This window comes from Chinchilla lanigera, unplaced genomic scaffold (genome assembly GCF_000276665.1).
Source record: "Chinchilla lanigera isolate Chin_1 unplaced genomic scaffold, ChiLan1.0 scaffold00006, whole genome shotgun sequence".
NCBI classification, from domain to species: domain Eukaryota; kingdom Metazoa; phylum Chordata; class Mammalia; order Rodentia; family Chinchillidae; genus Chinchilla; species Chinchilla lanigera.
Genome location: NW_004955407.1, coordinates 38,229,722 through 38,243,303, shown reverse-complemented (window position 1 = coordinate 38,243,303; position 13,582 = coordinate 38,229,722). Strand labels below are relative to the sequence as shown.

General features: G+C 45.1%; 1 protein-coding gene across 3 annotated transcripts in view; it reads right to left on the bottom strand.

The window, feature by feature from the left end:
* Sh3bgr (SH3 domain binding glutamate-rich protein) overlaps positions 1–13,582 on the bottom strand; it is a 39,966-nt gene that overhangs the window by 22,489 nt on the left and 3,895 nt on the right. For all 3 annotated transcript variants that reach the window (XM_005375772.2, XM_005375771.2, XM_005375770.2), the window contains exons 2-3: positions 11,422–11,607; positions 2,786–2,866 (exon numbers count right to left, since the gene is read on the bottom strand). In XM_005375772.2, the coding sequence (XP_005375829.1) occupies positions 2,786–2,866; positions 11,422–11,607 (267 nt within the window). The remainder of the gene's footprint in view (positions 1–2,785; positions 2,867–11,421; positions 11,608–13,582) is intronic.

The following is a 13,582-nucleotide window of genomic DNA, read 5'->3' as shown; positions in this document are numbered from 1 at the left end:
GAGCTATCTGGGGTGAAAGCCATTCTTTGTAGCTTTTTCTCTCCAGCTTCCCATTGCTTTGGGACCCCACAACCAGTTAGTGTCCTCTCCCCAAAATGTTTAAAAAAAGAAAATTCTATAACATCTCATAACAATCATGCATTTTAAAAAGTACAAAACAGTATGAGATCTTGTCTGTGGAGACAGAGAGATAGATGTAAAGCTAGAGATGGGCTAGATCCACGGCCTCCAGGAAAGGAGGAAAACAGGAATGAGGAACTATTCCGGAAAGTAGAAAGATGAATGTATAAGAAATAGGGACAAAAGATAAGAAAGCTGAAAAACTAGTCTAGAAGAACCAAACATTCAAATAACTCCAAAAGAAAATAAAATGGAAACTGAAGAAAGTGAACCCCAGAGAGACTCCCAACACTTTTCCAGAACTGAGGGGCATGACTTTCCAAGGTTAAAAAGGTCCGGTGGGCCCAGTACAAACAAAGAAGAAATTAATTTTATCAGATGAATATATGGGTAATATTGGAAAGGTCAAAGTCTTGCAAGGATTATTATAGAAACAGGAGGCATTGCTCAAATATTCCATGTTAGACATGCCTTCTCTTCCCTGCCTTTTTCACCATTTGATTTGGTGCTGAATTCTGGGACAGAATAAAAACACATTGTCTCTTAAACAGGAATAAGTTCAAGATGTCTGTTGTGAAGTATGATGACACAGTGAATAACAGTGTACTGTGTGTGGACAATCACTAGGGGAAGAGACTTTAAGTGTTCTCAACACACACACACACACACACAAAAGTGAAGTAATGCATATGTCGATGAGTTTAACTTAGCAATTCCACAATGTATTCATACTTCCAAACATCACAGGGCACACAATTAATGTTCATTATTTTTACTTGTCGATTAAAGAATATCAAACAAAAAATATGCATTGATGGATGTGAGGATGATCTGGTTGCAAGGTCTGCCACCCCACTGACCACCGGGGTTGATGCAGCTGATCTGGCCGGCTAGGCAGGTATCCCCTTCCTCCCTCACCGCCGCATGTGTGTCCCTCCCGAAGCTGTGTGCTCTGTCAGAGAGGACGACCACCACCGACAGAGAAGAACTATTTCCTCCGTCAAGGGTATACAAGTAACTGTGCTTCCTGCTAGAACCTCCAAATAAGCTCTCAGAAAATATGCACTGAGTTACAAAAACACATTTAAAACAGAAGCAATTTTTTGAAATAGAATGGAGTGCCCCAAACATCCAGGAGCTTAAAGACACTCATGTCTAGAAAGCAGAGTGAAGCTGGTGCCCACAGCAATCTGTGGCACCTTCCAAATCCATAAATATATTGGCTACCTTGGTCTCACTAAAAGAGTTACTGGCAATTTGTCCTAAGGAAATATTTCAAAGAAAGAGCATTATTTTTTTTGCAATAATCACTGCAGAGTTATCATTTTTAAAAACGGTAAACAATCAAATTATAAGCACAGTAAAGAAAATTATGGCAATGCTAACTTGATAGAGCAGTAGATAAGCTATTTTTAGGACCATTATGAGACCGTAATAGCTTAAACAGACTTAAGACATTAATAAGTAAAAATTGTACATGTAGTCAGCTATGATGTACCTATGTGTATTTAACAAAAGTTGTGATGGCTACAGGCACCACTGAGCTCACCCCCTCTGTGGAGAAAGATGCTCCTGGGGCTTCCTCACCACCACACACTGCTGGGCCCTGCCTCAGCTGGCTCCTCCTCTTCCTCCACCCAGCTACAAGTCTGAAGCCCGCCACAGCCCCACCTGGTGTCTTTGACCCGATCCTCTCTCATGGCTGAGTTTCATCCATTTCCCCGACTTTGGCTCCATCCACACACACATCTCCAACAGAAATCTGCTGAGATGCAGACGGCATATCACGGTTTACCTCACCTCTTCACTCCAAGGTGTCACTCCAGTGTAACATCCCTCTGTAAATTCCATCTGCCACCAGGGCAAACCACTGCCCACAGTGGCTAGAACTCATTATTCTCGCTATCCCTTCACCCACATTCGATTCACCAGCAAGCCTTAGCAATTCTTCCACCAAAATGGGCCCTACAATCATCCAATCCTCTGCTGGCCTCCCCACCACCCCATCCAAGCTGCATGAGTCTCCTCTGCAGTACAATAATAGTTTGCACACTCAGAATCCATTTGTCCCATGTAGCCATTTCCTTTTTAAAGAAAGCAGTGAGATTATTAGAGTCCTCTTCCTAAAGCCCTTACAGTATCTCCACTGTACATAAGAAAGACTCCAGAGTCCTGTCATGGCCCAAGAGCCGCCCACTTGCCCTTGGTCCCCTGGCCCCTCAGTTCAACATCATAGGCCTTGGGACAGCTCTTACACGGAGATGGAACCCAAGGCCTCACACACACACTAAGCAAACAAATGCTGTACCACTGAGCTCCGACCACAGCCCTTATATTTGAGTATTGTAAACTTTACTAAACCAAGAAGAACAAACAGCAAAAATAGGCAAAGCATAATCTTGAAGTTTTTTAGTTAAAAACCGGGCATTATCTATACACATAAGAATTCTTAGAGTAGAATATATTGAAGTCATGTCACTAAAACAGAAATGACACAGTGAAGACACACATGGTTCCAGTAGAAGGACGACACGGACATTCATGACGTGTTCCACACATGTCCAAAAAATCATGCTAACGTAAAGACTGTCGGGTATTAAGCAGTGTTGTTTGGTCTTCATTTATTACACCCTGCATGGAGCCCGGGATGGGATGTTCAACTTACCTTTGAGCCTGGAGGGGGAGCCAGACCAAGGAATGAATAGATGATGTTCTCTTCTTTGGCAGAGAAGAAAGAGTCAAAATCCTGGAAGCAAAAGAAAGGAAAGTTTAGATGCATTGCACCCCAGTGGGCAGCACGTTTACCTGAACTGATTCTTTTTACCTATCGGTCATTAAATTGGGAGCTAACACAGAAGGCTAGCTCAGTTTGTCAGAGATAACTAAACCCAAAAGTTAAGAAATCTAACATAAACTTTATTTTTATATACTTTCCTTGTGCTGTACAGCATCATGAGAACACACATACACACACACACAAACTGCTTATGCTCAGGAATTGCTGATAAAATACAAATATTCACAGTCAATGGCTTTGCCAAAAGTGTTATGTCTTTAATTAGATGACTAGTAGTTTGGCCCTATAGATCTGGACCTGGCTTAGTCCCAGCTGAGACCACAGAGGGCAGGACATCTGTACTGTCATCAGACAGACATGTCCCCAACCCTTCCAGGAACCCTGGGACAGCGGAGGACTCCAATCACAGGGGACGTAGAGTCAGGCTTGTCTTGCAAAGGGGGAAAAACTACACAGGAGCTGAGACCTGGGACAGACTGGAATCTCCACCCCACCCAGGCCCCAGGTCCACCTCCAGTACTGGGATTTTCAAAGCAGAGAAGAATTTGGGTTTGTATAATTAAAATGCAAAAGACCTTCCCCCAGGGCCTTTTAGTACTGCCCTTCTCCGTCATCAGGGCCATGCTGTGACCCCTACAATGCTGCAGAAGACTCACGGGAGAGCAGGTGGCTGTCCCAGCTCCAACAGGACGTGCTCCAGCTAATGACGGCTATGGAATATTTGCAATTGTAATGCACAGTGGCATTACAGCTAGCAGTGGATTTACACTGCTTGTGTTAAAGTCACCGACCTCAACAGCTTAGAACTAGATAAGGAGAATTTAGTGGTTGACCAGAAGTGTGACGTCAGTAAGCCAGAGCCACTGAATGAGGAGGAAGCAAGGGATGCAGTTGAAAATGATGATGATGAAGAAGTGTCAATGAGAGTTGGTGGAAATACACAGCCAAGTAAAGTTTTGAACAAAATAAATATAGAAACTATTGGACATCTTGGAAGACAAAAGAGCAAAGCAGATTATGAGCTCTACAACAAAGCATCTAAGCCTGATATGCCTGCCAGTACAGCACTTGCTCAAAGTAGAGGTGCTGAGACTAACAGTGCTAATGGGACCTGCAAAGCGGATAGGAACAAGGAATCCAGGGACCGAACAGGCATCTACATGAGCGGATTTGAGAACAAAATTGCCGGTATAGAGCAAAGTTTAAAGGAGTATGACAGGAAGTGGTTGCTTTTTGATTATTCTGAATTGCAAGTGACCAAAGAGAAGAACTTTTGAATTCTCTTTCCCCTTCTACATCTCCAGCATGGACTCCTTAGTTGTTATTTTATAAGAAATTATAGAATGGATGTATTTTCCCTGTGTATATATTAAACAGGCCTGGACAACATTGGTAAAGTTGATTACAGCAAATAGTCTTTTAGCTTATCTTTTAAAGCTACTGGATATGATGGGTCTCTCTGGGTTTTTACATTATGGTAAGATTTGAAATACTTAAACCCATGTTAATTTTGAGAGTTCATTTTCCTTCACAGAGACAAGTGATATGTTAGCTCCTAGGAACAAACGTATATAGGTTCTTAATGGAATTATCCAAAATGGAAGCATTCTTTTTTTGAAGCATTTAAATCTTTTGGATTTACACCACGCTTTTGTGTCTGCTTTTTAAAATAAAGTGCAGATGTTTGTATCCTCCATATTGTGGAGAAATTATTTGCACAGTGTTTATCGGCCTGTGCTTTTTCACCTGAGAAACAGAATCCCATTCCATAGATTTAGCTTCATCAGAGTCACGAAGCCTGGCCTCCGATGGGCACAAAGCCTAGAGTGCGAGCGTTCATGGCGGGGTGTGTGATTCCTGCCTTGAATCACTTTGGAAAGTGTCCCAGGAAAACCAGACTGTCCCCTTTCTCTCCACATGAATGTTATATATTTGTGAAGATGATTCTGTACCCTCGCACGTTTTTGGGGCATGGACTAATTTGTATCTCTTCATACTCATGTTATACACAATCTCTATGTAATACATCAAACTTGAGAGACGTATGACCTTAAATTTAACTTTAAAAAAGCAAAAACTGGGGGGGGGGGGTGTCAATAAATCTTAAAGATAAATAAATATCTAAGTAAATATTTAGATAAGGCCAGGGATATAGCTCAGTGGCACAAGTGCCTGCCTGGCAAGAGTGAGGTCCTAAGTTCGACTCCCAGTACCCCCCCAAAAAAAATTGAGGTATCTAAATAAATATCATTGCTTGCCTATATGTAAAGATAAATAAATAAATAAGTACAGTTGTGACCATGACTTCGGTCTAGGGGTGCAGCATGATTAGAGACAGACATGATGTCCAGAAACAGACCTACAAACACTACACCAGTGGTAATGAGCGACCTGGGAGTACAGATACTAAAGAGAGGGCAGGGGCTGAGGATTTAGATCAGCGGCACAGCGTCTGCCCGGCAAGTGCAAGGTCATGAGTTCGATTCCCAATACTGGAAAAAAAAAAAAAAAGAGAAGGTAGACTATTTAATAAACGTGGCCAAGAGGGCTGGGGTATAGCTCAGTGGTAAAGCGCTTGTCTCACATGTACAAGTCCTGGGTTCAATTCCCAGCAACATTCACACACACACAAATATATATATTATATATAAATACAGCAATTGGTTATCCATATTTTAATTAAAATTATATATCATCTCATGCCATTTGCCAAAAAAAAGTCAATTTTATTTATCGCATCCTTAAAGTAAGTATGAAACCAAAGTTATTAAAATTTCAGGTGACGGTATAAGAAAATACATTTTTGGTTTCAGATGAGAAAAGAGGGGGAAAAAGGTATAGAGACACCATGAACAGAGAGACGATATCTATAACACGTATAACCGACACAAGATGCGCAGATTCTGCACTGCACACGGAAGCTTTGGACGTCACGGAGAGAACACACACAGAGCCAGAAGAAGAGCCACAGGCGCGCAGTGACCTACCACTCCACAGCCACCAGGATCCCGAAAACGTCAAAGCTGGACAATGCTAAACGCTGCTGAAAACGCCCACTCTGAGCATGCATGCTGCTGGCAGAAGCGGTTAAGAAAATACTTGCATCCCCTTCTAAACTAAACACCCCAACACTCTTGCGTGTCCCAGGAGCCCCATCAAGCACAACCTGGAAATGACAGCCAAAACCCGGACAGCCACAGCTGGCCCTGGAAGAGCAGAGAGCAGGAGTAAACTATAAACAAAGCCAGTTAACGTCAGCGTAGCTTTAAAATACATGGGCAAAAGAAGCAAGTCAAAGGATACAGAGGGTAAGAGCCCACTTCCATAAAATTCAAAAATATGCAAAACAAGTCAATGTATGCGTTGGGTACACGCATGGGCAGTAGAAGAAAGAGAACAGCACAGAATTCGCTCGGTGGCTATGTCTGGCACAGACGGGAATTTGGTCACAGAGAGGCAAGCAGTGGGCTTCTAAAGTTCTGGTAACATCACGTTTCTGTATCAGACAATGTTTATATATATGGTTGCTCACTGTATCATTCCTCCTGGCATATTGCAAAATAGATTTTAAGAATGTAAACTAGAAGCCAGGTATGGTGGTGCAGGCCTGCAATCCTAGCACTCAGGAGGCTGAGGCAGGAGGATGGAGAGTGCAAGGCTGGCTTGGACTACATAGTGAGACCCTATCTCAAAAACCAAACAAGTCAGGGATGGTGGTGCATCCCTGCAATCCCAGCTCTTGGGAGGCTGAGGCAGAAGGAGCACCACGAGTTTAAGGCCAGCCTGGACTACATAGCAAGACCCCATCTCAAAAAACAAACAAAAACAGGGAAAATAGTTTTGTTCAGCGACAGAAAGATCCTGAGAAGCCCTCTCCTCACCCTAAGTGAGTCAGCTTTCTGTCTCCCTGACTTCCCTGTGCACCCAGAGCTCCTCGCCTCTCTGCAGAATGAGTCATTCCTGTTTACGCTCAGGCCTGGGAGAGCACCCAGCCCTCACCTGGACTAAGATGCACAGATTCCGACCTGTCATCGACAGACAGGCCTGCCACTCCCAGCAAGGCTTCCCTCTGGTGTCCCCTTTCTCTGTCTCCAGCTGTCTGCCGTGCTCTCAGGATAATGTCTTCATCTGTCCCGCACAAGGCACCAGGAGCTTGAGCTGGCAGACACGTGCTGATACTCAAGATCAAACCCGACATCCAATCCCCACTGCCCTGGTGCCGAGAAGTGGGCCCTGCGCGTCCCTGACACTTCCTTCCCAGGCCGCCATCATCAGGAGGCCATGGTGGACTGGGAGCCTCAGGAGCAAGTAAGAAGATTTACATAGTAGTTTTTCCTGCAGTCTATGTTCTGAGCATGTGAAAGGACACCTCGACTCACTCTCCACGCCTGAGCCACTTTAACCCTGACATGCCCTTCAGAACTGTTGTGTCTCTTACAATGTGAGCCTATAATACCAGTGAGCATTTTTATCTACTCTATAGAAAAAAAGCTGTCTGCTTCATTAATGTACTTTTGTTAAAAGCATCCACAGACTGCAGAAAAGCAAATTTATCAAAGCTTCTCAAAAGATAAAACACTGTGTTAGCTCTCTATCACTACAACAAAATACCTGAGACAATAAACTTATGAAAGAAAAGGTTTATGTTAGCTCACAGTTTTAGGGGTTTCCTCTAGTCCATGATTGATTGGTGTCATTATCTTGGGCTTGTGACAAGGCAACACATCATGGCAAGAAAAGTTGGCACAGCGCAGCGACACACTTCATGGCCAGGAAGCAAGCAAAAGGAGTCAGGGACTTTCCACTGTACCCTTTGAGGTCACGCCCCCAGTGACACAAAGTCCTCCCACTAGACCTTGCCTCTTAAAGGTCCCACCATCTCCCACTACACCAAGCTGGGGGTCAAACTGGGGGCCAAGCCTTTAATCTACAGGCCTTCGGTAGACATTCTAGGTCCAAACTATCAGAGCTACTAATACCTATCTGAAGATAGAACTGAAAAAGTCTTAAAACAGTTAAACATAAAATAGGGTATAAGCTTCTTGGATCCATATTTATAATAGGAAAGCACACAAAATAAAAGTCAGTATTTGGGGGAAATTTTCTCTCTCCTCCACAATCAAAATGAAAAGAAAATGCTAAACATGGGATAAAAGATGTCTATCATGTTTTATTTTTATAGCAGAAAATAACTGCAGCACCTTTCCCCTAAGTTTAATACAAATGGAAAGCCATGTGCCTCAATATATTCTCTGCTGTGACTGGCCTAGATTTATATTTATTTTTTTCTAGCCTAAGTTGAAAGGATGGTTCAAAGAAGCAAAAGTACTAGATGTGAAATACTATCTTCATTGGAAATGTATTAGAAGAAAACATGAAATGATTCTTTTGATAATATTTTGATGGAGGAAGCTTTTCTAAACAAGATTCAGAGTCCAGGAACCATGAAGAGAAAAAAATATATTTGTCTCCACAAAAAAACTCAAAAGTTCTACATTACCACAAAATATTTCTTTAAAAAATCAAAAGGCACCTAAGAAAGGTTGGGAAAATATCTACAACATCTATGGTAGTCAAAGGACTACTTTTTTGATATGTAAAGACTCTTACAACCAATATACATTGTCTACAGCACTATAGAAAAATTATAAAGAATATGTATAGGCAAGTCATAGAAAAAAAAAACAAACACTAGTGCCATATAAACATAACTTGAAAAGATATCCATAAAGAAAGAAATCCACTTACGGCAGTGAGAATCCATTTTTCATTTAGCAGGTGGCAAAGGCCCAAATGTTTGCTATGCACAGGGTTATCAATGTCACCGGGAAGTGGCCACCCCTAAACTCAGGTGATGGAAATGTAGGTTGGTGCAGCCACAGTAGAAGGCCACTGGTCAGTAAGTCTCTACCAAATGTGCAATGCATAGATCTGTACTTTAATTCCACACATCTACTAGGAATGTATTATACATTCATGCCCCATAGAAAGACCTGCCTTATAAAGGAGACTCCTGCACCTTACCTGCAGTCATATGTAAGGATGACTGGTGCAGAATAGTGAAAGGCAGAGTATTAAACCAGGTTCAGAGCCTCCCTGAGCAAGGGCCCTGAGCACCGGTCCAGATGGCAGCCGGCACGGCCAGCCTGGCTTAGGGTGACAGGGTCAGAAATGGGCTCAGACCCTTCTAAACCATGTTAAGTTTCTGATGTGTGAATGTATTAGTTTTTCAATGCACAGGAATTATTTCAGAAAAAATAAAGCCAAAATTCCTCACTACCATCACCACCCCCAAGCCCTCCCCCCCCCCAAAATACTATTAGCCCTTTCCTTATCTAAGAGGAGGCACAGTTGTTAGAAATGTAGGTGAGGAAGTAGCGGGAGGGGGCAGCATAGGCAGGAAAGGCGTGGGCGGTGGGAAGGACGGGCCAGGTTAAACCCACAAGGCAGTGGAACTGGACCGCATGTTCCCCTAAATACGTGCTGATCACGGAAAGGTTGCTTGAAAACAGTCCAGTGCCCACCCAACTAGCTAAGCATCTGAAGCAGAGAACCCTGCCATCTGAAGTCATATGGCCCCATCCTATAAACCCACGCAGTCCCCAGCAAACCCACGTCCACCCAGAACTTCAGAAGGGGACTTATTGGGAAGTAAGATACTTTCAGATGTAATCTGCTAAAGGCCACACGGGCCACACTGGCGGAGGGTGAGTCCTGTTCCAGGGACTGTTGCACTTAGGAAGGACCGGGGAAACCCATGTGGAGGCGGGGCGGGGTCTGGAGTGATGCTCTTGCAATCCCCGGAGCGACAAGGATGGCTGGAAACAGACTCTCCCTCCGAGCCTCCAGAGGGAACCAGTGTTTTTGCCTTCGTGGGCCGTATGCTCTCGATTTCAACTACTCGACTCTGCCGTGCTGTGAAATGAGCTGCAGGCAATGGTTAAATAGTTCCGGCAGATGTATTCCAAAAGCACTCTACTTACGAAAACCGACAGGGGCGGGGCTTGGCCCTCACGTGCTTGATGACGGGGGCTTTAGATGAAAAGCACCTGTCGCTGGACCAGGACTCACCCTAAGCCCATGTGGCCCGTGTGGTCTTTAGCAGATTACATCTGAAAATATCTTACTTCCCAATGAGGTCCCTTTCTGAAGTTCTGGGTGGACATGGGTATGCGGGGGACTGCAGGGGTTCATAGGATGGGGCCCTGTGTATTTAGATGGCTGAGTTCCTTCTTCAGGTGCTTTAGATGAAGAGAAAACCTATGCCAAAGAATGAGCAGGTCCGTGCAGCAAGAAGGCAACTGGGGTTGGGGGTTAGAGTCCCACAGCCAGTCCTGGCACTCAGCAGTGGCACGCATCAAACTGCCTGTCTCAGTGACCGAGACCTCATCCCCCGACAGAAATGACCCTGAAGATAACTTCCAGTCCTCATTTTAAAGTCCTTTGACTTGCTGGTTTTTTTTTTTCCCCCAGTGGTGCTGGGACTTAAACCCAAGGCCTCGACCATGCTAGGTAAATGCTCCACCACAGAGCTCCCCCTCAGCGCCTGTTATTGTTTGTGTCTGGATGTCCCCTCAAAGCCTCATGGAGTCCTGGAGCGGCCTTCTAGAGTTTATGATTGACCCTCTGGCCCAATGCTGGGATTCTGGGTGTGAGTGCTATACCTGCCCTGGGGCAGGTTCCTGCATACAGTGTAAGGGAGGGAAAGAGCCTTGCTCTCTCTGCTTGCTCTCTCTGCTTGCTCTCTCTGCTGCTCCCCTTTTACTCTTGTTGCTTTTGCTTTTTTCCGCTGCCATAAACGATTGCCCTCTGCTGTGTGCCACCCTGCCTTGGAGCCAGCTGATTATGGACTGAAGCCTCCACAAACTGAGCTAAATAAACCTTTCCTTCCTTAATTTGGGTGTTGGGTATTTTGTCTCAGCAATAAGAGAAAAGTAACCAAGATAGCCCCCTAAGTGTTTCTTTTGAACAACCTGATTTACTAAATATAATCTGTAAACTCTGAGGAAATGGTGATCTTGTGCTCTAATGAACTATTGAATGTATAAAACAAAATTGCTGTTAAAATCAAAATGTCCCAGAACAATTTTTAGTCATTGGATTAATTCACACTGCTTCATCTCGGATCCAGAGTATCTGCACTTCTGTAGATGGATCTATGTGGATGCTGGAGTGTGCCTGAGACAGAGCTGAGCGGAAGTCTTTTCTGAGTATGTGATTCGCTTGAACAAGAGACTTGCCTCTCCAACAGAAGGCAAAAAGCCTAAAACACCCAAGCTGAACAACTTCTACATCGTTGTGTTACTGTTTCCACCACTTTCTATATCTTAAGTATGTATTACTGACCATGGACCCGTCCATCATCCAGCTACTGGATGGTAGAAATACATCGTGAGTGGGCAGAGGGGACCAATATCACACACGGTGTCAACACTGACCTGCTTTCAACAATCTCTGATTTACATAGACACAGAGATGGGTTTTCCACCTGACCACACACTCACCCCGCAGTACTGCTCTTCATTGAAGATCTGGGGAGGTAGAGGGATCCCATTCTGCGGCTTCTTCTCTCCAGGAACATTCTCTCTCATCCACCGCCGGTTGTCTTCATCTCCGGCTATGTCGAGTTCCTTAAAGTCGATTTTGTTGGCTTCCAAAAAGCCCACCACTTCCTGCTGCTTCTTCCTAATCTGGGCAGGAGCAGAGAAAAATAGCCATGAGGGTGTCTTGCGGGGGAAGAAAAGTATTTTGCTGAGACATAAATTAAATCCTTTCTCTAGCTCTATCATACAGTAATTCTGTGAAGTATTCAAACAAGGAAAATAATAAAAATCACACTTCATTATAAACGATGGGCAACCACCATTTAAATTCTGAGATTTTAGCATCTTTTTTTTTCTGAGACAGAGTTTTACTATGCAGTTCAGGCTGACCTTGAACTCACTTTGTAGCCTAGAGTGGCCTCCAATTCACTGTGATTCTCCTGCCTCAGCCTCCCGAGTACTGGAATCATAGGTGTGCACCACTACACCTGGCCAGATTTTAATGTCATCAGTGTTTAAAGCATTGCATAACGGATCTAAATGAAATACAGGTGCTTTTCTTATCTTTTGTTTACAGTATTTAAAAGACTTATAATTCCAAACTTTCATGGACAAAAAAGTCAACAAGTACCAGTTAGCAAGAGATCTGAGGGGCTGGGGATTTAGCTCAGTGGCACAGCACCTGCCTGGCAAGTGTAAGGTTGTGAGTTTGATTCCTGGTACGAGAAAAAAACAAAAACAAAAACAGACAAACAAAGAAGAGATCTGACAGGGAGGAAAGGAAGAAAAAGAAAAAAAAGAGAGAATTCGCTACGAAATTCAAACACTAAGCACACCCACGCTAAATGCATTTCGTCCAAAGTTATGAAAGTAGCAGGATGAGGGACGCAGAAGTGAAAGGAGAGTGAGAAATAGCACAGGGGCCCGAAGACGCTGGCACAAGGTCGGAGGGCGCCGGCAGAGGCGGGGACAGGAGGCAGAGAGCAGGCTGCCTGAGCCTCCCCTCCAGCTCCCACCGACCCCTCTGCTCTGAGGGAACGCGGTGTCCCTTTGACCTGACAGCAGGTGACAGGCTGCTGTCCCTACACAAGCAGAGGCTGCGGCCACCAGCTGCCGGCTCCTATTACCGTGGCCCTCTTCAAAGCTTGGAGCACCTTCCCCGCGGCACCACAACCACTTTCTCTCTTCTAAGAATTCACTCCCAGCCTTGCGTGAGGTCAACTCTGCCCTGCCCCCAGTACTGGGAATTGAACTCAGCCCCTTCAACCCTGATTTATGTTTATTTTGAGACAGCTCTCGCTAAGTCACCCAGGCTGGGCATGGACTTCCCGTCTTCCTGCCCTGGCCTCCAGAGTGCTGGGATTACAGGTGAACACTATGGCTCCAGGTTCCAGCTTTTCTTTTATAAGTACGGGTGAACAAATTATAGCAGACTCTGTGGCTTCTGCTTTCAAAGTCCCCCTGGGTGAGTCCCTTTCTCTGCCCCCACACACGGCCTGAGAAGGCCCTTCCCTCTCTGGCGGGGAGGGGTGTCCCAGCACCCACGTGCTCCCTGAGACTCACTCCCTCTCCTCACCCGAGGTCCTGCCTGGCAGCCCTGTGGGTCCTGGGGACACCCAGGGTCTGTGTCATCCTTTGGAGCTTTGGGACTCTGGGACACCTCTGTTTTCCTACCCTGTCACACTTACACATAAGGAAGTTTTTTCCTGGTCCTGAAGTCACCTGGTCAGCGCTAGAGTCAGAATGATCGGACGGTGGTGCCCAAGTGCCACTCGCTCGGCATCTCCTGCTTACTGTCTGGTACAGCTGGGAGCCTTTCCAGCTGAGGTCACTGACTGCAGGGAAAAGCACGCTGGCTCTGATCACAGGCGGCCTGTGTTTCCCTCTCAGCTCAGAAAGTTGCTGCCTGCTGGGGGAGGTGGTGAGCACCTGTAATCCCAGCACTCAGGAGGCTGAAGCAGGAGGGTCACCTCCAATGCAAGGCCAGCCTGCGCTACCTAGTGAGACTGTCTCAGAAAATCCAAGAGGGAGACAGGGAGGGAGCAAGGGAAGGAAGGAAGGAAGGAAGAAAGGAAGGAAGGAAGGAGGGAAGGAAGGAAGGAAGGAAGGAAGGAAGGAAGGA